Source organism: Pyrgilauda ruficollis, unplaced genomic scaffold (genome assembly GCF_017590135.1).
Source record: "Pyrgilauda ruficollis isolate IOZ18807 unplaced genomic scaffold, ASM1759013v1 scaffold9, whole genome shotgun sequence".
Taxonomy (NCBI): domain Eukaryota; kingdom Metazoa; phylum Chordata; class Aves; order Passeriformes; family Passeridae; genus Pyrgilauda; species Pyrgilauda ruficollis.
In genome coordinates, this window is record NW_024531043.1 from 3,341,611 (window position 1) to 3,365,444 (window position 23,834).

At 48.4% G+C, this 23,834-nt stretch overlaps 5 protein-coding genes across 9 annotated transcripts; 2 read left to right on the forward strand and 3 right to left on the reverse strand.

Annotated features, from left to right (window-relative positions):
• Positions 1-1,080: 1,080 nt before the first annotated feature.
• DYNLL1 (dynein light chain LC8-type 1) lies at positions 1,081-11,896 on the reverse strand. 3 transcript variants are annotated; one of them, XM_041489104.1, is made up of 4 exons: positions 11,761-11,896; positions 4,665-4,669; positions 3,463-3,603; positions 1,081-1,691 (listed from the first exon to the last, which is right to left on the reverse strand). In XM_041489104.1, exons 1-4 carry the CDS (start codon positions 11,894-11,896, stop codon positions 1,554-1,556), a joined length of 420 nt encoding a protein of 139 aa, XP_041345038.1. In that variant the 3' UTR covers positions 1,081-1,553. The 3 variants fall into 3 exon arrangements, with proteins under 3 accessions (XP_041345038.1, XP_041345036.1, XP_041345037.1); XM_041489102.1 differs by lacking the exon at positions 4,665-4,669 and having other exon boundaries at positions 3,463-3,600; positions 11,754-11,836; XM_041489103.1 differs by lacking the exons at positions 4,665-4,669; positions 11,761-11,896 and adding an exon at positions 4,107-4,263 and having other exon boundaries at positions 3,463-3,600.
• On the forward strand, positions 6,316-11,282 carry COQ5 (coenzyme Q5, methyltransferase). The gene is made up of 7 exons (XM_041489098.1): positions 6,316-6,505; positions 6,878-7,027; positions 7,516-7,740; positions 8,442-8,548; positions 10,157-10,245; positions 10,452-10,563; positions 10,680-11,282. Exons 1-7 carry the CDS (start codon positions 6,358-6,360, stop codon positions 10,779-10,781), a joined length of 933 nt encoding a protein of 310 aa, XP_041345032.1. The 5' UTR covers positions 6,316-6,357; the 3' UTR covers positions 10,782-11,282.
• Positions 11,897-15,161: 3,265 nt separating the features above from the next.
• GATC (glutamyl-tRNA amidotransferase subunit C) lies at positions 15,162-17,083 on the reverse strand. 3 transcript variants are annotated; one of them, XM_041489099.1, is made up of 4 exons: positions 16,923-17,083; positions 16,481-16,647; positions 15,989-16,092; positions 15,162-15,610 (listed from the first exon to the last, which is right to left on the reverse strand). In XM_041489099.1, exons 1-4 carry the CDS (start codon positions 17,040-17,042, stop codon positions 15,552-15,554), a joined length of 450 nt encoding a protein of 149 aa, XP_041345033.1. In that variant the 5' UTR covers positions 17,043-17,083; the 3' UTR covers positions 15,162-15,551. The 3 variants fall into 3 exon arrangements, with proteins under 3 accessions (XP_041345033.1, XP_041345034.1, XP_041345035.1); XM_041489100.1 differs by having other exon boundaries at positions 16,481-16,644; positions 16,923-17,074; XM_041489101.1 differs by lacking the exon at positions 16,923-17,083 and adding an exon at positions 16,787-16,813 and having other exon boundaries at positions 16,481-16,644.
• TRIAP1 (TP53 regulated inhibitor of apoptosis 1) lies at positions 17,077-18,605 on the forward strand. The gene is made up of 2 exons (XM_041489106.1): positions 17,077-17,293; positions 17,961-18,605. Exons 1-2 carry the CDS (start codon positions 17,147-17,149, stop codon positions 18,042-18,044), a joined length of 231 nt encoding a protein of 76 aa, XP_041345040.1. The 5' UTR covers positions 17,077-17,146; the 3' UTR covers positions 18,045-18,605.
• A 1,656-nt stretch (positions 18,606-20,261) lies between these two features.
• LOC121365132 (cytochrome c oxidase subunit 6A1, mitochondrial) lies at positions 20,262-21,893 on the reverse strand. The gene is made up of 3 exons (XM_041489105.1): positions 21,728-21,893; positions 21,325-21,464; positions 20,262-20,526 (listed from the first exon to the last, which is right to left on the reverse strand). Exons 1-3 carry the CDS (start codon positions 21,831-21,833, stop codon positions 20,446-20,448), a joined length of 327 nt encoding a protein of 108 aa, XP_041345039.1. The 5' UTR covers positions 21,834-21,893; the 3' UTR covers positions 20,262-20,445.
• Between the last annotated feature and the right edge of the window lie 1,941 nt (positions 21,894-23,834).

Consider the following 23,834-nt stretch of genomic DNA (forward strand, 5'->3'; position numbering starts at 1 on the left):
AAGAGCCTGGGTCGTTCTATTGGTCTGGCTGGCCATTACCTCTAGTTGGTCAAGGAGCTTTGAGCCCGCACTGGGAAGAGTTTCTGAGTTTTTTCTCAGTACGATAGCAGCTATCAGCAGAGCCTGGGGTTACTGGAAAAACACAGAGGACACTGGGCTTATCTTCAAGGCTCCACATATTTTCCTTCCCTGCAACACGTCACCAGGAGTGGGACATGGGACAGACAGATGGCCTTCGACCCAGGCCAAGGGCTACGGTAGCTATTTGTCCCTGACAGAGCACAGGCCTGGCTAACCACAGTGCTCCTTGGTGACTTATGTATTTAGCTCAGCATTCAAGTATTCTGGATTTTGGAGATTTCTTTGAGGTGACACCAGGCCCCAGGAAAAGGCCAAAGTATCACATGATCACAGTATTTCATTTTTCCAACTGTTCCCCCTTCATGTCTGGTGTGGATAGTGTTCCATGAAAGGCTATTGCAATCAATCATTTATCCTCTTTGTAATGACTGTGATTTTTCTTTCAACTTCCCATTTCTCCACAGCCCAATCGGGCCCTGCAGAAGTTGCTGCTCCATTTCTTTAGCACGTGTGTATCCTCTACCACAGCTGCCTGATCATACGTGGTTGTTTGTATCAACCACTGAAGAGGGTTTATTTGCAGGAGCAAGCCCCTGGCAGGCCCATCTTCCAAGCAGCCCCTCAGGTATTGTCACTGCCAGCGTGCCCTCAGTGCCACCATCGGCAGGGTGTGCAGGGTGTGCCGGGCAGGGCCAACCTGCAGCTGCTCACACACGGGCTCAGTTCAGCCCCGCCACCCACGGGCCACACAAGCACCGCCCCGGCTCCCGCTCCCCGAGCGCAGCCGCTGTCCTTTGTTGCCAGGCCCGCAGGGGTGGCTCCGCTCCATGCCCGGTACCGAGTCTCCCACATCCGGATGGAGGCCAGGCCTGTGCGCTGCAGTGGGAGCACTGCAGGCCCCACACAGAGCCCCCCACACCCCTCAGGCTGCACTCCCCCACGGTCCCAGCCATCCACCACCACCACAACATACAAATCAGCCAGAAATAACAACCTGGCTGGGGTAGAACTTGGCTTTTATTCTCCAGTACACTTCACCAGAGACAGCAGAAAAAAGAAACAACTCAGGTTTTGGGACAGCACATCCAGCAAAAATAGAGGGGGGGAAATTATTTTATAAAAGTAAAATGAAAATAATAAGAGAAGTCTGGAACATAAAGAGCTAAACACACTGTCAGTACTTGCATAGCACTAGCAGTAATCAGGAAATACAGTAGATGGCTATAAAACTTGCAAAAAGCAAAACTGCTCCAACAGCTCTAGTAGCAAAGGAGGAGCCTTCTGGAAAAAAATAAATACAAGGAAGACTTTTTTGGTACTTTTCCTTTTTATATCCACGATGTAATGTCATCTGTTACAACATAATCCCTGCCATTGCCCTTGAAGATCAAGGCCTGTGTCCTCAGGAAGGCTGCAGTAACTAGTCAGAGAGTCCTGTAACTGGATGCAAGTTTCAGTAACAGTCCATGGTTCTAACCAGACTTGAAAAGAAGAATAGCAACTTGGCCGAGGTAGAAGTAGATGAAGTGCTTGGTCTCATGAGTCACGTAGCTGCCAAAATTCCTTCCCACGATGCAGTGCCAAGTGGGATTGTATTTCTTGTCAAACTCCTGCAAAACAGATCACTACAAATTAAGAACTCATCTAATAGGTATTCACCTTCTGAGTAAGGCAATCAGAGGAAGAACAGATGCTCTTTAAGTACTAGGATTATTTTATTTACATCTTATTGTTTACCTGCTGCTTGGTCAGACACACAAAAACCCCACAGTGCTTCCTAACTGAGCAGCAGTAAGTTTAAAACTTTACTTTTGTTGAAGGAAAGTAATCTTCTATTCCCCCATAATTTATACCATGATTGAATCCACAATTCTCACATAAAAGATAATTAGTTTTGTACCCACAGGGACAAAGCCATAATTTAGATTTCATTGTTTATCAGCAGCAAAGTTACTAAACAGAAAATTCTCTGCCACATGCTCTGTAACAACAGTATGATCAATAAATCTAAGCAGATGTGCTTTACATATTTTCAAACACATCCTCTATAAATTCCCAGTAGTTGCAACAAAGGACATCTGAAAAGTACTAAACCTCTTTTCAACTTTCATAGGTAATTTTCTAGAAAAAAAAAAACCTTTCAGTATTCTGGTCATAGCAAACAAGTATTTATTTAGCAGAAGCAATCATTCTGCATGGATGAATTACTTCTCATGTTAGAGAAGCTCCTCCACCCCAAGTATCCCAAATTTTAAAGTCACCTCCACGCCAGGTATCCTGGAGCAGAGCCCCAGGCTTTGAGTGGTACAGCAGCAGAACAGCTCCAGCTGGGTGCCTTCAGAAGGACCCCGGACAAAGAAACTGCCAGGCAATTACACCCTCCCAGTCTCAGTTTCCCACCCTTCACAGTTCTGACTAATAATAACATTAGGGTCTGGGGACTTCTTGTTTTTTATTGTTTTTTTTTCATTGTCTCTGGACAGTCTTTTTTATCTCATGTTATGATTTCTGCTGACAGTTATAACTTCCTTATTTTCCAGCTTGAAACAGCTCTTGAGGCCCCTTTTCAGAGTGTCAGGAAAAAGTTAACATATCTATGTGAAAATTCACAGCTTGTGGCCTAAACCCTTATCAAACTTAGCCCCTCATGCCAAGCAGTTAACTCCAGACAGTTTCAGTCCAATCGGCCTCAACATTTCAACAGCTCTTCCACTCAGATCGCTTTAACTTCTACTGACGCACTTTGATTTCTCCGTTCTCCTGAGCTGACGAAGCAGGAAATATAATCTGAACTAGATCTTTCTCATGTATTGTTAATCCTACATAAAGGATGACACAGATATTGCAAACAACAGATAACCAGTGCCACCAAGATTTTTTTTCTTTTTTGCTTATATCACTATGTAATGAGAGGTGTGTTTACAGAGAATTGCAGAAAACTACTTTTCCCCTGCTATTTTTGATCCAGCTGGCAAGAATTGTAAAGAGATCCTTAAGATTAAGTTAAATACAAAGGAAACCAAGAAGAACAAGCTACCTCTCAGAGGCAAACCATAGGAGAGCTCAATGGAGTCCCTGTGTTTTGTACCAGCTCATCAGTCACAGGGACAGTCAGGTGCCACTCTATCCTCACGTGGACAACAGACAGTGGCAAAAAAGGCCCTAATCAGAAAGCACTGCAAGAAAAAAGCAGCACCCAGAAAGGGCCCGTAAAGGGTGGGTAAAGGAACACACGGACATCAGCCTAAAGAGAAAGTCCAACCTGATTACCTAGCATCTCTAGAACTTGTTTTTCTAGCACTACTTGCCTAACAGCATTCTCCCCAATTGATTTTTCATGTGCACAGAGAAATCACGAGAACATTACAAGCCAACATTTACCTTCTTTATGTGAGCAGCGATGTCCTTCTCGATGTTGTACTTCTCTAATGCTTGAGTTGCACATTCCACAGCATCTTGCTGCATCTCTTCTGACATGTCCGCATTTTTGATCACTGCCTTTCGATCACTCATGATTGCCTGCTTGGAGGAAAGAAGAAGGAAATTCAAAGTTGCACGAGCACCTGCCAGAACCACCTGCTGCCCAGCAGCCGCACAGGCATCGCCGGGCACGGCCCCGGGCTCGGCCCGAGCAGCGGCGGCTCCAACGCCGGCTCACGCTCGGCAGCCGCTCCCCGGCCGCGGCCACACAAGCCCCGCCGCCCTCCCGGCCCTCCCCAGCCCCGCTCCAGCCCGGCAGCTCCGCGAGAGAGCGCGGCCGCTCCATCGCCCGGCCCGACGGCCCTTCCCTCCCCCGAGCGAGGCGGAGAAAGCCCGGCACGCACGGCCCAGGGCTCGGAGCCCCGCGCGGCTGCAGGGTGCCGCCGGCAGCTGCCGGGGATGGAGGAAGACCGGAGGCGGCGGCCGGGGAAGAGCCCCGGCACGGGGGCTGCCCAGTCCCAGACTTCCCGAGCCGGACCCGGACTCAGCCCCTCTGGGCAGCTGCCCCTGACCAATGCTCAAGGCCGGCAAGGCCTTGCCCTCACCGTCGAGCGGGCGCCGCGATATCGGCGCGGTGCGGATGCAGAGCCGGTGACGGTGCGGGACGGCGCGGAGCGATGCACGCACTCGGCTCCGCCGCCGCGGCTGTTTAACCGACCCGCGCGCGCCGCCGGCGCCTCCGAGCGCCCCCAGCCCCGCCCCCTCAGCACGGGCCGTCAGCCATTGGTCACCGCTACCATCACCCCGAGATCTTATTGGCCCCGATCCGGTGCTCTTGCAGGGTTTTGCCGCAGCAATTTCTTTCAGCCCGGCATGCCTTGCGGCCGTTCCCATGGCGACCGGCGGCCGCGGTGATGCGCGGCGGGCACGGCCCTGGGGCGGCCCCGGGCCCGCCGGCCCAGCCGGCACAGGCAGGACTGGTGCCTCTCACGCCGTGAGCAGCCCGTCCCCGTCGCTTTAGTTTTTTCTTCACGGCTGAGCTGCTTGAACGCAGGAAGGAAGAAGGGGAAGGAATAACCCCGAGCGCCGGTACAGGTTGGGCGCTGACCGGCTGAAAAGAGGCTCTGTGGAGATGGAACTTGGGGTCCTCGCAGACAACAAACTGTCCCTGAGCCAGCAGTGTGCCTTGGGGCCAAGAAAGCCAACGGAGTCCTGGGGAGCATTAGGAAGAGCATTGCCAGCAGGTCAGGGAGGCGATCCTGCCCCTCTGCTCAGCCCTGGTGAGGCACATCTGGAGGGCTGTGTCCGGCTCGGGGCTGCTCAGGACGAGACACGGAGCTCCTGCAGCGGGTCCGGGGGAGGGCAGCACGGATGATTAAGGGACCAGAGTATCTCTCCTATGAGGGAAGGCTGAGGAAGCTGGGCCTGTTCAGCCTCAAGAAAAGACAGCTGACAGGGAATCTCGTTAATGTGTATAATTATATAAAGGATGAGTGTCAGAGGATGGACCAGGGTCTTCTCAGTGGTGCTGAGAAATAGCACAAGAGGCAGACAACAGGCAGAAACTGATGCGCAGGAAGTTCCACCTGAGTGAGAAGAAAAATTTCTTCACTGTGCAGGTGACTGTGCACTGGAACAGGTTGCCCAGAGAGGTTGTGGAGTCTCCCTCAGTGGAGATATTCCAGAACCATTTGGACACAATCCTGTGCCGTGTGCTCTGGGATGACCCTGCAGGAGCAGGAAGGTTGGACCCTATGACCCACAGTGGTCCCTTCCAGCTTGACCCGTTCAGCGACTCCGTGAGTGCAGCTGGTCACTGGTGTCCATGCGGTGTCTGTCCCTACTGAGGGACTCTCCCAGTCACTGCTGTGGTGGGCAAAGATCATCTGTCACTATAGCTCAGGCTGAGAAAAATACCCAACAAAACCAAATATGATGCTTTGGAGGGCATCCTACTGCAAAGAGCATAGAGTTTAAAAAATATTATATGAGGAAAATAGGAGAAAATGGTGCTGTGGTCTGATGATGGTGCTAAAAGTCCCAATATGGCAGGAAGGTCCTGGGAGGGAGCCCAGCTCATGCCCTGGGAATGCAGACTCTGATTTTAATAGCATGATGTCATCTCTCCTGAGAATGGGTTAAGTAAATTATTTGTATCTACAAAGCTGGCAGAACTCCTGCATGATTCAAGTAACATGATAAGGAGGATGGGTTTTGGGGAAGAAAAAAAAAAAAAAAAAAAAAAAGAAAGAAAGAAAAAAAAAGAGAAAGGTTTCTAAGTGTTGTAATGCTCCTAACCAGAATCAAAGCATCTTTCACTCCTTCTTGTAATTCATCAGAACCACAAACCCTCCCTCCCATTCCCCACGAGGCTTCACTTAAGTGATGGAAATTGCAAAATTAGAAATCTAGAGAAAACTAAATAAAATAAAGTTGAAGAAAACTATTTGCAAAAATACTCAAGTCCACCGTGAGGGTTGTGTTTGGTTTGGATTTTTGGGGTTTTTTTCCCCGTCACGTTTGTCCTCGCAGCACAGGTTCCGTCGCGCCGCGGAGCAGCGGTGGCACCGGGGGGCGCGGGGCTTCGGTGACCGCGTCCGGCAGAAGCGGCGCCCCTTGGGCTTGCGCTCCGGGTGGAGCGGGCACCGGGCGGAGCGCGGCTCCCGGGTCTGTCCCGGTAGAGCGGGCACCGGGCGGAGGCGGCCCCCGGGTCTGTCCCGGTGGAGCGAGCACCGGTTGGAGCGCGGCCCCCGGGCCCGTGCCGGTGGAGCGGGCACCGGGCGGAGCGCGGCTCCCGGGCCCGTGCCGGTGGAGCGGGCACCGGGCGGAGGCGGCCCCGCCCCGGCGCTGCCGAAGATGGCGGCGGTGCGGCTGTGGCGGGGCCGCTGCCGGGCGCTGCTGTCCCGGCCCGCCGGAGCTCTGCGGGCGCGGCGCGGCCTGGCCGCGGGGCCGGAGATGCACTTCGGCTTCCAGACCGTGACGGAGGAGGAGAGGAGGGAGAAAAGTGAGGGCGGCGGCGGCGGGAGCGGGCGGGCCGGGCCCGGAGCCGAGCTGCGCTCCCGGGCAGCCGGTGATCGTTCTCCAGAGTGCTGGGAGCGCGTTTGGGACTGGGCCCTTGTTTGAGGCGCTAGCGGGAGTCTCGGTGAATAATATCCCTGCTGCTTCCCTCGGCTCGGGAAGGCTGTGTTTCTGCAGAGACCCTTGTCAGGCAACAGGCTCAGCAGATTCAGTTTTATTTTTTTTAATGAGTTTTCCTGTGGTATTTTTCAGCTCCACATAGTGGACAGACCTCCACAGGGCAATAAAGGACTCGTTTTACTTAGACATAAGCATTTTTAAGTAAATTGCATCTCATTCCCATGTCCTTTCTTTGCAGTTTATCAGGTCTTTGAAACTGTGGCCAAGAAATACGATGTAATGAATGATTCAATGACTCTAGGAATTCATCGGGTGTGGAAGGATATCCTCATGCATAAAATGAACCCTTGCCCAGGAACACTCCTCCTTGATGTTGCTGGGGGAACAGGTAAATAATTTTGGTGAGTTCCACATGACAATGCCACACTGTTTTTCAGCTGTTTGAGTCTGCTCAGAGTTACATTTCCTGCTGGGGTTTTTTTCTCACCCTTAGCTCCCTGTCTTTAAAACTAGTGAAGCATCTACTTGACTTGCCCAGAGAAGGGTTGAGAACTGATATCTTTGTGTTTTGTAATATCTTGCTTTAAGGGTCTGAAAGTGTTACAGTCCTGCCATGATATGTTATGGGAAACTGTGTAAATTTGTAGAAGGTAAATTCAAGGACTCTTTGATTTTAGTAAGTTCCCTTTTTATCTATATACATGTACACACACACTCTTTCTGTGTCTATTACAGTATGTTTGAGGGGGTGTTTTTATAAATATATAGGACTAAAAAGAAATAGTAAGTCAGTTGGATGTTGAAAGCCTTATGTTTCAACTTCCTGGAGTCAGAAAATGTTCCACAATGTGTATCTTTCCTTTGATACAACTGCAGGTGACATTGCCTTTCGATTCATTAATTATGTTCGCTCTGTACGACAACGCCAGCTCCAGAGGAAGCTCAAACACCATCAGAATTTGTCATGGCAGGAAATTTTTGAGAGTTACCAGAAGGACAAAATTAACTCACTAGGGGATTCCCAAGTGGTGGTCTGTGACATCAACAGAGAAATGTTAAAAGTTGGGAAGCAGAAAGCACAGCATCTTGGCTACTCTGAAGGTAAATAATGCATTGTACTGCGGCAGTAACGTTCCTGATAGCAAGAAATTGTAAGGGACAGAGGTTTTTTGCTGTTTCCCTGTGTACATTCAGGAAGAGTGGGAGCTGTGCATGGGGAAAAGGAACACGAGTTGCACAGTCACTGATTGTGCATTTTGTCTGCTTGCCAGTAACCCACAGACAGACATTGTCTTGATCCTTTGGGGACTAGGAAGCAACACAGCTGCAAGTGCATCACATACTGATAGTCCTGATGGAAGGAGTGTGACTTTTCATGTTCCTCAGCCTGTGGGAGCTTTCTAGCAAAATGTGGTAGTGTTCTGGCCATTATTGCATGGCAAGATGTTAGTAATTGTCCATAGCTACACTTTGAGCAGAGATTCTCTTTTTACAACTTTGCCACAAAAAATGGCAGCCAACAGTGCTTTCCACTATGATGCAAGTTTTGGGTAAAATCTTTGTGGCATTTACACACTGTGTGTATGTGCAGAATGGTGTTTTGGCTGATCTACAAAATGAGTTACTCTGTCTTGAAAGATTCATGAGTAGAGGCCAAGGTGTCTTTCTTCTAACAAAACTGCAAGATGGAAACATTTGTTTTCAGTATAACTTTAAAAATAATCAATTCCTTCTAGAATGGCTAAGTTCTAGCCTTTCTGGAGCAGTCTGAGCTCAGTTCTATGACTTGTCTTTCACTACAGGCTTGTCCTGGGTACTTGGGAATGCTGAAGAGTTGCCCTTTGATGATGATAAGTTTGATGTTTACACAATTGCCTTTGGAATCCGAAATGTAACTCGTATTGATTTGGTAAGTTACTACACTGTATCCTGACATGGGGTCCTTATGATTTTTTATTCTACAAAGGAAGCAAAGTAGGAGCTTCTTTGGAAAAAGGAAGATCTACTCCTGAAGCATTTAAAATAAGTGACATGTAGTATGCAACTTGTGTGAATAGAAAATGCAATTAAGTGCCCCACCTTTGTCATAAAAAGATAGATTTACACCAGTTGCACCCAATCCTTCCTGTTGACAAGCCACACAATCTCAGGTTCCTAAGGCAAAGGGCTGCATGCTGCAGCCATTCCCCACCTTCTCCTGACCTATGGCATGGATGGATCTACACATGCACAGGGCAGTCAGTCTGCATATCTCAATCTTCCTGCAGCACCTGACTATATCCCACCAGCAGTGGGTCCAATGCTTCCTGTCCCCTTTTGTTTCCCTGCCTGAGTCAGCAGAACTGCCAGAGCAGAGTGGGAAGGAGGCTGCTGCCCCCACTGCTGTTGAACCAGCCTGTTCAGCCCACTTCTGCTGAGTGTCTTTACACTGGCTGGAGGCTGAGCTCCCTATAAAGAACAAGTATGATTTTAATTAGGATAAATAGTACTCTTTGTTCTGAACTATCTCTGTCCTTTGAGAAGGACTGGCTGTTGTGGGGGTGACCCCTGTCTGGAGGCACTCGTTGTCTGTTTTGGAGGAGTGTGTTACAACCTTGGCAGAGCTCCTGTGGAAGGTGAAGCATTTGGATCCAAACCACCTTGAGCTGTATGCCTTTGAACTTAATGTGCATGTGGCTTTTCCTGGTGCTTTGTCTGCACCCCTCCAAAGCACAGGCTCTTTGCCTTCATGCATAGAGCAGTCTGGTAGCAGAGCTCCCTGGAGACCTGATACAAAACACACCCAAGCTGCCAACTCTTTTGCAGAGCTCCTGTGTAGTGTTGATATTTTATCCCATAGGAACAGGACAGTTGAAGTCAAGCAGATGTACAACCTTCAGAAGTTCTGGAATACAACTCTGCTCTTGTATGAAAGAACATACAGTTTTAAACAGGATTTTGTCTAGATTCTTGTTAGGTATTCTATTTTGATGCAGGATGGAATTTTTTAAGTAGCCAAAGATCTTCTTCTTCCTCTTTTCTTCCTGTTCTTACACATTGCTCATCCGAAACCCAGTATCATTCCTTCTTTGAACCTTTGGGTGTGCCTCACAGTAAAATCTTTTGATTGAAAAAAAAATTATCATGCCTGTTTTTGATTTTCAGTTTCTTGTAGCTGAGTCACATTCTTCCTTTTGTGTTTGGTCTGTAATTATAAGAGCTCTGCCAACAAACTTTCATCAACCGCGAGTAGGGAAAGAAAAGAAAATTGCAAACCCGACATCACAGTTTTGACACAAAGCCTTGTAAAAATCTATTTATGTAACAGCAAGAGTATTTGTGCTTTGGGTTTGTGGCACATTTGGGGTTTTTTTTATATACTTGTCTTGGGATGCTTCTCTGCAGTAAATATTGCAGATTGCCAGTCAGTTCCTCTTCATTCCCCTCAGTTCATCACAGTTGCATGATAACATCACATGGCATGATAATAGGCAGGTGCTGTTCTACAGAAGCAAACATCACATCTGCTTTGTCCCAGGCACTTCAAGAGGCCTATCGTGTGCTGAAACCAGGAGGAAGATTTCTCTGCCTTGAATTTAGTCATGTCAGCAACCCTCTTCTTTCCAGGTAGGAACATGGTGATGCTTTATGCCATGTCACAAGGCTCTCCTGTTTGTACTCAGAATAAGAGGTGGAGACACTTTGAGACCACATCTTGGTGCACTTTTAAAGTCAGCTACAGACTGCATAGCCTAGTGGCATAGAGACCAGCTCGTGTTGGAGGGGGTTTAAATTTGTTTCTGTTAATCTGTATTTACCATCTCTCTGTGCAGGCTCTATGATCTCTACAGTTTCCAGGTTATCCCTGTCCTGGGTGAGGTTATTGCTGGTGACTGGAGGTCTTACCAGTATCTTGTGGAGAGCATCCGACAGTTCCCCCCTCAGGTAAGGCAGGATTTCCCCAAATTCACTAACACACAAAACACAATTCCAGCATCATCTTGTGGCCAGCTGGCTTACTGGCCTTCAGGTTGTTAATACTTATGGCACTTATTTTTCAGGAGGAGCTGAAGGCCATGATAGAAGATGCAGGCTTTTTCAAAGTGGATTATGAGAATTTGAACTTTGGCATTGTTGCCATTCACTCAGGTTTCAAACTGTGAGTCTGGGTAGCAGAACACCCAAAGTATAATTTTCATGAGGGATATGAGAGCTGTGGAATTTGAACAGTATCAAAAGGAGTTCTGAGAAGTTGTGCAGCAGATACTTTCTCAGCAGCTGGGCTCAGAAGAACACAAGTTACCTCCCCCCACCAAGAAACCTGTGGAGTGACTCCAGTGGTGTTTCTTACACTTGCATTTCCTCCAAGTGCAGTGTAAAGGATGTGGCCAAAACTGAGCAATGCTGACAAGCAAAGCAAGTTGGCAGTGGGTGTGGATAAAGAAATAGACTGATTAGTCTCCAAATAAGATGCCTTTCTTTTTTTTACTAAGCTTTAAAGGAGGATATTATACTTGTGAGAAGTAACTTGGATTTATGAAGTAGTGATGGACTTATATGAAGCTGTTATTATCTTTGTCATGTGGAGTTTAAGGATTTTTTCCCATGACTCCTTCTTTCAAAGGCAAATGGAAGGCTTATGAAATAAAAGGGCTCTGCATCAACTTTTTTCCACTTAAATCAGTCTTGTAAGAAAGTTTCCTAAGAAAGGATGGATTTGGGGTGTGGGAATCAAGGTGGGGATGTTCATCCTTCATTCACATGGCAATAAAGAGGGTAATTCAAGAGGGCAAAGGGATAAACTTGTTCCAACGGTTTTATTAGCAAAGAAGCCATCTTTTGAAAGAAAATAAATACAAGGAAGACATTTCTGCTTTTCTATATAGCCACAACGAAAATACCAGCCGCTAGAGCAAAATCCCTGACCATTAACAACACAATACAAGACCTGAAGATCAAGATGTGTTTCCCCAGGAAGGCTGAAGGTGGGAATCAGTGTGCAGTCCTGTCCCCAGGTGCAAGTTTCAGTAACAGTCCATGGTTCTAACCAGACTTGAAAGGGGCGCCGCCGGGACACGCGGGTCTCCGGTACCGGGATGCTGAGTCTCCGGAGCCGCCCGTGCCCCGTCCCTCACCGTGCACCAGCGCTGCGAGACCGGCGCGCTGCAGAACGGACAGCGCTGCGCTCTGGTCCGTGCGCGCCTCGCAGCGCCTCTGCCCCGCCCCCTGCGCGCCGGCCGCCCCCATTGGTCAAAGGCACCGCCTCCCGGGCGCCCATTGGCCAGCGCTGCCGGTCCCCGAACGCCCATTGGCTGCGGCGCGGCGCCCGGCCGGGTTTTACTGCAGCGTTGTCTTGCGGCCCGGGATGCCCCGCGCCGCGTCCGTTCCCATGGCGACCGGCGGGCTGCGGGGCGGTAACGGGAGAACAGGGCGCATGTTTCGGGATGGTCACGTACATTTGGGCTCTGTATGGAAAGCTTCCAGTCCTGACTCCTGTGCTACTGGTCTGCTGTGCCAGAGGAGGTTTAGGATGGATATGGGGAGGAATTTCTTCGCAGAACTGGTGATTAGACAACGGAAGGGGCTGCCCAAGGGAGGTGGTGGCGTCACTGTCCCTGGAGGTGTTTAAGGAAAGACTGGACATGGCACTGAGTGCCGTGGTCTGGTTGGCATGGTGGTGTTCGGTCACCGATTGGACTCGATGATCTCAGAGGTCTTTTCTAATCTAATTCTGTGATTCTGTGTGGCATCATCAGGTGATCCTGGATAAAAAACTTGTTCCTTAAAGTATGCCCAGTCTCCAAGGCATTGTAATGTGTCCACCAGCTTCTGTAACACACCTTTCCATAGTTGATATGTGGGCCCCAAAAGCCATTTTATTACTCGCCCCAGCCGGGATCACAGAGATGCTGAGTTTAAACAATAGCAGACTTTGTTTCTCTTTGGAACAAGCTCCTGTTGCGAATATCCCTTTCACTAGTACGTGATTTCTGCAGGAATACTGGGATATTACCTGGGGCAGCTGTTTCAGTAACATACCCTTCACTGGGAGTGAAGCCCACCCATGTCAAAGGAAGGAGTTCCATAGCTTGTGAATGGCACTTGACCACCTGTCCTGTTCTCTGGTCTGTTTTCAGTTGTCTCTTTTCAGGTCACACTAAGTGACCTCTGATAGAAACCCCAGACCCATGTTTACTGGGTATGATCAATCATCTGCAAACTTTGTTCCTTCAGTGAACCAAATCTATCAGACTTTTACACCATCTGTTGCAGACCTCACTATTTCTGCAGCTCTTGCCTTTTTTTATTTGTTTCTGTTTGATTTGGGGGTTATTTTGGTTGGTTGGTTGGGTTGGTTTTGTTTTGGGGTTTTTTTGTTGAAATGAAGCAAGATGTTTTGGTAGAACCTCAGTGCTCTGTTTTCTTAGTTTCACTCTCCCTGGGGCACTTTCTGCTTACACTCTTGTCAGCAGATAGAACATTGCTGTTGAGTCCTCCACAGCTGGTGATCTGTTAATTACAGGACTCTGAACCATGGCTACAGCAAACAGCACAGGATGATTTAAAGAGGTTTTTAAATACTGGTTGGTAGGACTCCCATTTCCTTGTAGAAATCTTAAAAAAACCCACCCGAAGAGCAGTCATTCACCTCACTTGCAATGTAAATATTTTGCATATTCATACAGTGTAGTTACCTGCTCAGTGTCACTCAGAGCAAAAGCAGCATAACTGCAAGCAACTCTTTGCTTCTGCAAACTCTAAGGCAACCTCAGAAGAATACACTGCCCCCAGAAATACTGAAACTGCGAAATGTTTACTTTTGTCACTCTAGAATACCTCAGGAATAACTTCTGACTCACAGGTTTTAGCATTCCAGTTAGAGATACAGTTCACAACTTTGCTTGTGTGCTAGAAACATGAAGAAGTTCTGAGTGGTCTTGGGGCCACAGTAAGTAATTCATTTCCAGAACTGTGTTCAGTATCTCAGCAGTTGCAGCAGTTCTTTGAGTACTGGACAGTTTTGTGCTGACAGAATGGAACCATTTAACAATCCTCCAAGTGCTTCCACTGAACTTCAGAAACACCCATGAACCTCTGAGGAGGTGGTTGTGTTTGGTAGCTGCAGGCAAATTTCTCTGCGTTTATTAAATGGTTTGCTGAAGGAACAACTGTGATGACGACTGCAGGAAATGTCAGTGTGGGTGAGATACACGTTGTTAATGAGAAACATTAAAGCTGGGATACATCAGAGTCCTACTTGTTAATCAAGAGTATAAAAGTACAGTTTCCCTCAGGACAGAGCTGCAGGGAAAGGCAGAACAAATAAACACAGGAGATGATAGCTGGGGCAGAGGAGGTGCTGAAGAAAACTGGGTAATGGATAAGGTATCTCATGAGATTGCTCTCCCATTTAGGCTGTAAGCACTTTTCATGAGGTGGTTTTTCACTCTGTGTTGCACAACCTATCACTGTATTAACACAGCTTTTTCCTGGGCCTCCTAGTTAACATCAAAACATAAAATAATCATTATTACCAATAAAACAACTTCCATCTTCTTTTTCTTTTCACAAAGGTGAAGAAATCTCCACATTGACATTTTCTTTGTAAACCTGGGATTTATGTGCGAGGACTTCCAATCCAATTTTATATCTACAGTTTTGTGGTGGTGGAAAAATGTCAGCAGCTCTAAGCGAGGTTATCCCCATGGTCTCCAGAGAAACTGGATCCATTTACTGAGTGCTGCAGTGAATGAGGGGAACCAGCACAAGGAATGTCTCTCCCTCTCTCGAAGTGCAGCCAGGGCCCAGTGGGGCTCAGCCCCATCCCCTGGGGCTCAGCACCACCCTGTTAGACCCACTGAGGCACTGACATGCCCTGCCCCACAGGCAGCTCATCTGCCCTCTGTGAGCTTTTCTTTTTGGTGGTTGCAGGTGTCTGAGTCAAGGCTATAATTCCCTTATTTGTGGTGAAGTTGCACCAAACCCCTTCATTAGGGAGATGTGTGTTTTCCACTTTAAATGCAGTTTGGGCTGCAGGGAACAAGCATCAGGCAGTCTGTTCTCTCCCAGGAGTGTGTGGGAGCAGCACTGAACTGGCAGTTTTAAGTTTAGCCTGTGCTGCATTGGGAATGTGGGATCATCTTGTCCAAATTGTTGGTTTAGTTGTTGCCTTTAAATAGTTACTTGATGCTATTTTGGGTTTAAAGCTCCTGCAGCCATGCAGTTCCCTCTCAAATTCCTCTTCGTTTTTCTGTGTAAATAATATTGTCCCCATTCTGTCTGATGGTAAAAGCAAGAGGCCAAAATGGACAGATCAGGGGGAAGTCTCAAAGTGGGAATTACCTGATATTATGATTGTGGTATTAATCATATTGATTGATAGATATTTGAAGTCTTTCCTTGTTATGATTTCTATACACATCTTAAATTACTTACAGGATGAGCTTGTATATTTGCAGAACTTCAGCATTTGCAGGGTCTGGATCTTGACAAGTCTGAGACTAAAGCAATAATACAGTGTTACAGCTTTGCAGAGGATTGGATTAGTGGTGTTAAATACAGGCTTTATTTCAATACCCTTGAAAAAATTCAAGTGTCACAGTAATTACCTGTTTTATGCATCTAGGTGAGTATATTACGGATGCTTAAACAAATAATGAGGTAATTGCACAATTAAGAGTGGGACAAGGGTTTGCTCTCACCTCCAGACAGCAAATTCACTTTGCCAAATAAAAGCACCAAGGTTATCTGCCATGCTGCTGCCCAGCTTCAGAGACATTGATTATTTCAGCAGCACTACTAAACATTTACACTTTCTTTCTTCTGTCTTGCAAATGCTCTTCTTCTGACCAAAATACATGCCAGGGTGTGACTGCACAAAACTTCCATTTTCCCCAGATAAAATACTGAAAGGGCATTTGGGCTCTGGGCTGTCACTGAGAGCCCTGCAGAAAAGTCTCTCGTTCCTCCAGCTTTGGTAAAGGGATGTTACCTGAGAGAAAACATAAAACAAGTTGTGTGAGACCAGCTGTAAGTTACCTTGTGGGCAGAACACTTTGGCATGGAAGTGTTTCTGCAGTTTACTCAATGTACAGACTGCCTAAATATCCTGAGAAAGTCAGGAAGTACGTCCTGCCTGACCTCCTGTAAGGAATTTCTCAACATGTGCAGTAACTGCAGAGTCAGGTCAGCCTCTGTGCTGCTTCTGGACCAATAAATTGCACACTGTTTTACACAGATGGCTACAGTCATTTCTTTCAGTACTCCCTATTATTGACTAGTATTTCTGAAAGTAAATGCAGCTATGGCAGGTTATTTTCTTCAGGTGAATTCAGGCGAGATTAAGAGATTTTTGTAAGCAAGTCAATACCTGGTGGAGCCACAAAATACTCCTCTACTTTCTCTCTGGCATTTTCCAGCAGCTCTTTGGTGCAGTTGCCTTCTGTCACATCATCTTCTCTGAGATACAGACACCTGAAGGACAAAGATTACTGGTTGTCTTCAAGCTGTTCTGTGAATAGGAAGTAAGTAGGAAGGGTGGCTTCTCTCTAAATCTGGTGTTGGTCTCTTAAATAAACACTGAGACAAGTACTGGAACATTTTGAAGCACCCAAGAATGGCACTGGCAGGCATTTGGGGAGCAGTGTGACAATTGAGGCACATTAAAGAACTGAAGGTCACCTTTGCTTTGCTCACACATAAATATTACACATGCCAATGACAACTTTCTCCCACACAGAGCCACAGGAAGACGTTTTGAGCAAAGGGGCTGCATGCATGGTGATTCCCAGGGAAAAAAAGGTCACAGAAGCAAACAGTTTGATGCATGAACAGATAAAAGGAGGCTGCTGTGGTTCTCCACCTGTCCTCCAGCACTGAATCCATGGGTTCCACGCCGTCGGTGTTCACTTGGTGAAGCTGATCAGCAAACTGGATCGCTTTCTGCAGCCGCTCCACGCCCTCCGAGTCCCGGAAATCCACCAGGGCCAGGTGCTCCAAGTGGTCCAGCACTTCCACCGACACTTTCTGCTGTACAAAGGCATCAATACGGACAAAAAAGTCAAAAACTAACAAGTTTAATATTGCTACTTTCTTTTAATTAGAAACTTGTTACACGTCAGAAACGGAGTTTACAAAGAATCCTAAAATCGTTAAGGCTGGAACAGACCTCTAAGGTCATCAAACCCAAGCCACGCGTAGGGACCCGCTGATTGCCGTCCCTTTCTTGGGAAATCAGCCGGTGTTTTATCCCGCGCCCGCTGCCCGCCCCGTGAGGGGCGGAGCGGCGGTCCCTGCGGTGTTACCCGGGGCGGTCCCTGCCCGCTGTGCTCGCTGTTCCCGCCGTGCCGGCCGGCCGTGCGCGGGCAGCCCCGTGAGGGGCCGCGCCCGGCGCGGAGCCACCGCCCGAGGAGCAGCGCGCGCATCGCGCCCCCGCCTCACAGCCGCGCGTGACGCCAGCGCCGCGCCGGATGTGCGTCACTGGGCGGCGCGCCCGGCCCGTCCCGTCCGTCCCGGCGCGGCCGCCGCGATGAACAGCGTGGGCGAGGCGTGCACCGAGCTGAAGCGCGAGTACGACCAGTGCTTCAACCGCTGGTTCGCCGAGAAGTTCCTCAAGGGCGACAGCGCCGGCGACCCCTGCGGGCAGCTCTTCAAGCGCTACCAGCTCTGCGTGCAGGTGCGTCCGCCCCGGGCCCCTTCGCTCCCTGCCCCCGCCGGCCCCCGCGGCCCCGTGCCCGGGCAGCCTCGGGCCTCACCAGACCCCGACACGCAGCGCTGGGTTTATCTCGCCCTGTGTCTGTCCGTTACGACATGAATATTTTATAGGCGTTTCCTATTTTTATTGTACACGACTTCTTAAGGCTGATGTGTTGAGGCTGCAGCACGTTTGTTACACCGACTGTAGCTCAGTGAGTTCTCAGAACATCCTTCAGCAACTCTAACGTTGAAGCTTTATTCAAACCAGCCTTTAGGCCTATTTTTTCTAGGTCAGTTGTGTTTTTAAATGATTTCTATTCAGGCAACAAGTGAATTGGACAAGAGATTAGAGACTTAAGCTGCCCCAGGGAGGTTTAGGTTGGACATGAGGAGGAGTTTTTTCACAGAAAGGATGATCAGACGTTGGAATGGGCTGCCCAGGCAGGTGTAGTCAGTGTTTAAGGAGAGCCTGGGCATGGCCATGGTCTGGTTGGCACGGTGCTATTACTCATAGGTTGGACGGGATGATCTCAGAGGTGTTTTACAGCCTGACTGATTCTGTGGTTCTGTGTATTGTACCAAAGAATAACCTCGTGTAGCACTAAAAAGAAGTGCCGAGTTTAATTATTTGGTTTTCTTCTTTTCAGAAAGCAATCAAGGAAAAGGACATACCCATTGAGGGCCTGGAGTTCATGGGCCCGAGTAAAGGAAAAACTGAGAACTCCTCTTGATGTTGGCTGCATGGGTGGAGTCACTAACAGGAGCCTTTGGACTGAGCACTATCACCAGGTGTGCCCCAGGTGCCACCTGGAGAAGACCTTTGTTAACTGCTTTCTAGGAAGTGACAAATGTTCTCTGCTTGTGAAAACAAACAGCTAAAAGAAAAAACAGAGGCTGGATCATGTGGTAACTGCTGCCTCCTTGCCAGTGAAACTTGGTGGTGGTTCAGCATCTAAAGGCTTACAAATCCATGTGAACTAACTTCCTGCTGGATGTACTCTGCCGTGGGGAATGCTGGCTGGAGTGGGCTGGGATGGGTTCTTTGTGACTGATTTCTCTTGCTTATTTATATAACACTTGAAAGTGTTTAAAAAGAATATGAAGGGGGTTCATGTATTTCCTGTCATCTCTTATGCTGCTGAATTTTGGTGAAGAAATTAGTTTAACGTAATGCTGAATCCTGATGGGCTAAGCACTGTTTTGTGTCAGCTGCAGAGATGGTTTAAGAGCACTAGTGGACCTGCAACAGCTTGGCTCAAATAAATATAACCAGGTTATATTTTGTTCAAGTAGGTAACTGTGCAGTGGAGTCTGATTGTGCCCCCAGGAGGGATGGAAGTGGCCTGCTCAGCAGCTGAAGAGAACACTTTTAATACAGAGGCTACTTCATCCTTTTCTGAGGTACTGACACATCCATGAACTTTAATTCTCTCTCCTTTAGCATTACACATTGCTGTGGTTTGATCCTCACACAGGCAGGGGGCAAAGCTTGCCCCTCTCCTTACACCAACACAGGTAAAAAAGATATTATGGCCTGGGGACAAAAGATAACTTCATAATTCTAGAATTACAGTGAGGAAAAAAAGAAAGCTTTGCTCTCTGTTTTTAATTACTGCTAATTATTTAAAGGTTCTATTAAAAAAGAAAATAAAAAGGTGCCATTCTCCAACATTTTAGCTGGCCTGTCTGCACCACAGCCCCCAGACAGTGCGACCTGTGGGCCTTGTGCAGAGGATCAGGAACTCTGCAGCCTGAGGCTGTTGTGCCTGTGCTGGTCCCAGAGCCAGGTGAGCCACGTCCTGCTCTCAGGTGCAGAGGGCTCCTACAGTGTCAGCACAGGGCTCAAATATAGCACTGAAAAAACAGGCTGTTGGCCAAGTGCAGCAGGTCTAAGGGAAGGATCTATAAATAGCATTTTGGAGACAGTTGACTCTGTAGCTTTTCTTTTTTAAGGAATAACACACAAAACCAGTTTACTTTTCTGTGATCTTCATGTAGGGCTAAACATAATTTGACTTTGTCAGCTTTAAAACAACTGTGCCCATCAGTGCCTTGTACTTTCAACACAGGAAAACTTGTCTTAACAATCTTTTACTGGTAAGCAGACAAAAAAATAATCACATGGAAACGTGGGGAAGGGCATCCTGCAGTGCCACTTTGAGATTCTCTCTTGCCATCCATCACTCCTTTCAACAGCAAGATGCCAAAGCAGCTGCTGTGTTCTACCTTCTGGGAAGAACCACATTAATGACAGCTGGGACAGAGCTGACATTGTGCAAAAAATATAGAAGTTAGAATAAAAACTAGAAAATGGTTGACTTGTAATGAGTGAAAACTTGAAAATGAAAGTTGTACAAGCTCAGGCTGTTGGCTCAGTAACCCCTTCTGCTTCAGGCAGCTTCTGCATGACACAGTACACACTACACAGACATAAGCAGTAGAACCAAAATTGTGTTTTCTTCTGCAAAACCTGCGTGAGAGACTTTGTACAGAAATGCAGCTTTATGGAAAGCAGAGTGGTGAGCAAGATCTGTGCTGATGTACCTGAAAATTTGAGAGCTGAAGGTGAACAGTGTGAAGGCAGTTTTGCTGCCACTCCCTGTGCCAGAAGGGACCAAGAGAAAATCTCCTTCATGACTGTTAATAAACACTGCAAAAGGTGATAATGGAGAACGTGTATAAATTGAATTTTAATCTATGGATCTGTTATTCTGGCTGTGAGTTTAGAGTCATCAGTTAAAGCAGACATGAAGAATATGAAATTGCTTCATGTCCTATGCCAAATGCACTCCTGTTGTTTGTGTTACCCGACAAAGGAACATGTGTTACCATTCAGGCAGTCAAACCCCTTTGCTCCTGCCCTCTGTCCTGGGGGAAACCTTCATGCTGCATGCCAACACCGAACTAAAAAGCTCCTAAGGATTCAGGTAAACAGTCAAATCCCAAACTCACGTTCAGAACTGTTTATTTAAAGGACCCCATCACAGGTACACACGGGGGCCACAACACCACTCAGCTTCATCGCAGAGGAAACAGAGTTTCTGAAACTGTGACCCCAGAAACGGCTCCCACTCAACATTCTGGTTCAAGATGGGGAGAGCCAAAGTTCTGGCTGTTGTCAGGATCTTGGTTTTAATCTTCATAACCAGTTGGGAGAGGGTTAACGTGGGGGTTGTGAAACAGAGTTTTATTCCCATCACCCCAGGGGAAACGCTGTTGAAAGAAGAAAGAAAATAAGCCAGTGGCAGCTCCTGAACAATCCCTGCCAGCACCTGAAACCAAGAACAGTACAGACTCAAACATCAATTCTCCCAGGCAATTAGTGACAGGACAAGAGGAAACAGCCTCAAGCTGTGCCACGGAAGGTTCAGGCTGGACATCAGGAGGAATTTCTTGACAAAAAGGGTTACTAAACATTGGGATAAATTGCCCATGCTGCTGGGGTCACCATCCCTGGAGGTGTTCAGGTACAGACTGCATGTAGCACTTTAGTGCCATGATCTGGTTGCCAGGGTGGAGATGAGTCAAAGGTTGGACTCCATCTCAGAAGACTTTTCTAACCTAAATGATTCTATGATCACAGTTTGACAAGCTGATGAATTAGGCAAGCTGGCTCCCAGGATGTAGGAAGCAAGAGCTGGAAAACTCTCTCCCTTAGCTGGGAGCCAGAGTCTCTAAACAGCACACTCTTTGCTCTTATTTAAACACTGTGCTGTATTATGAGGACCCCAATTTTGAGTAGTTGGGATCTCCACTCCTTAGTTTAAGTACAGCAGCTCTAGGACTGAAACATTTTTCAGCAAGACATTAGGAGGATCACTTTGGGGTGGGGCCTGTGAATACCACGGGTACTTCATCAGAGCTGTGACAAACTGCCTCAGAACCAGCCACGAGCTGGTACCACAGCCACCTCATGCAGCAGCCGAGAAAGGAAAAGGCGCTGTGGCAGCCTCAGGGGAAGGCGTGCAGCCCTGCAGGAGGAGGGGGCTGCACGCCCGCGGGCACAAGTACCTTGGTCCGGATGCGGAGGTGGGCGTAGGGCACGAACTCGGGCCGCTCGTGCTCGTGCTGGGCCTTCAGGTAGCAGTTCAGCATGCACACGGCCACGCCGGGCAGCGCCACCACGAACGTCAAGGTCTTCCACATGCGGGCTGCGCGGGGGCGGCGGGACAGCGATCAGAACCACCGCGGCGCCCATGGGCGACACGCGCGTTAATTAGCGCCTTAACGAGGCACTAATGAACCCTGCGTCCCACGCTCCAGCGCGGCTGCCCTCCCGGTGTGTAACAGGGATCGGGGCTCCCGCGAGCGCCTGCCGTGCCCCGCTCCCGCAGCGAAGGGCACCGGCGGTCAAGGGCAGCGCCGCGCCGGCCGCGAGCCCCGGCTCCGCCCTCGCCCCGCAGAGCCCCGTTACCTCCGCCCTCCTCGTGTGCCGCGGCCGCCGCCATGCCGCGCGCCGGCAGGGAGCGCGGGGCGGCCGCGCCGAGCAGCAGGCGGGACACCCGTCCGAGCGCCGCCATGTCCTCCTGTCCGCACGCCGGAACCGGAACCGGAACCGCGCCGGGCGGAACCGACGGCGGCAGCGGCCGCGCTGACCTTGAGAGGGGCCGCGCACGCGCCGCCCCGCGCGAGGGGCGGGGCAGTGACGTCAGCGCGGTGTGGGCTGAGGGCGGGCCGGCGCCATCTTGGTGCTGAGGGCGGAGCGGGCCCGGGCAGGGCTGGGGGCGATGACGGAGACTCGGACTCGCTTAGCTTGGAGGTGACCTCGGAGAGCGTCGTGTCCGTCCTGTGACCGAACGTTACCGTGTCAGCCAGACCGTGGCACTCAGTGCCATGCCCAGTCTTTCCTTAAACACCTCCAGGGACGGTGACTGCACCACCTCCCTGAGCAGCCCATTCCAATGTGTGATCACACTTTCTGTGGAGAAATTACTCCTGACGTCCAACCTTAACCTCCCCTGGTGCAGCTGGAGGCCGTTTTCTCCTGTCCTGTTGCTATTGCCTGGGAGAAGAGGTCGATCCTCACCTGCCCACATCCTCCCGTCAGGTAGAGAGTGATGAGTAGTTCAGAGAGTGAAAAGTCCTCGGGCTGTGGGGTCAGGGAGAGTGCTGGGGATGACCCAGGCATGAGGGGATCAAAGGGGTCTTCAAATGGTGCAGTTCTGTTACCATCAATGTGTTTTTAATTACATGGATTCCTGGGATGATTCTACTGAAATAATAACATCACTTGAATGAACACAAGATTTCCAGAAAAAAGAAATACAAATATCTAGGTTCTCTTTTAGTTCTTTATTGGGGCCTGGTGGTTGGCTGTTTGACTTTTGGTATAGGTGGACAGTGCATTTTTCAGCATTTAAAACCCCACAGCAAAATGAGAGGATTCCCATGGTGCATGTAGAAACTGTAACAGTAGAAAAGTAAAGAAACTGAGCTTTTGGGAAGGATGACGGTGGGGGCTGGTCTGAGAGGAATGACATGAATTTTACTCCAAACAAGGTTGCTGTTGGAAGGAGGAGGTTGGTCGGTCATGTGCACACCTTGGTCCCAGGGAATTGGTCACTTCTCTGTTGCCAAGACCAAGGAATGCAGCCTGGCATGGCTGTAAGGTGGTGGGGAGATGTGTTTGCTGCTGGGGAACAGGATTTCTTTACCCATTTTCACTCGGAGCAGGGCTTGTGTCCAACTGTGTAGTATAAAGGAATGGTAAGATGGCCAGAGCCTTGGAAGGCTGTTGTGAAACACACCTTGGCATAAAAATATTGCTCAGTTATTTACTTTATCTGGGCACCGTGAACTGTTAAAAGTGCTTTGATTTCTTTGTTCTTCTCTTATTTTTTCAAATTACAATTACCTCTTCCAGTACTTTGCTTTTGTATGATTTTATTTAATAAATAGTTTAAAGACAGCTTTGTTTCCATACTGAAAGAAGCTATTCCCAGGTACGTGTGTGCCTGCACAAGTGCTCTGTCATCATGGACATGATGCATTTTGTACAAAACAGCCCTCAAAGCACTGGGGCTTGCCACGTGCACACACACCTGCTCTCCTAAATCCACACTGGAGGTAGATTTTGCCTTTCCACACCTTCATCCTTTGGATTCAGGCTTATGAAACATCTAACATATCACACTTTTAATTTAAAAGGAATTTGCATGGGGATTTTTGGGGGAAACAGAAGATCTGAGAATTATTTGGTACAATATTTTGGTGATGAAACTAAGACTAAGTTCTGTATCCTAAAGCAAATTTGTAGCAAGAGCTATATAGACAAAACTACTCTTGTTTGTAGAAAAAAAAAAACCAAACAACTTTAAGTAAGCAACAGACACTAATGTTTATGAACAAGAGAAAACAAAGAATCAGCAAAATAAGCAAACATCTGTCTAGGATGAGGAAAAATTCTAAAATAAAACAGGTTTGTGAGATGTGCTGCTGCAGCAGCCTCAAAACACAACACGCAAGTGTTAAGCAGGAGGTGAGAGCAGCCAAGGTTTGCTTGTCCCAGGTTCTCCCTGACA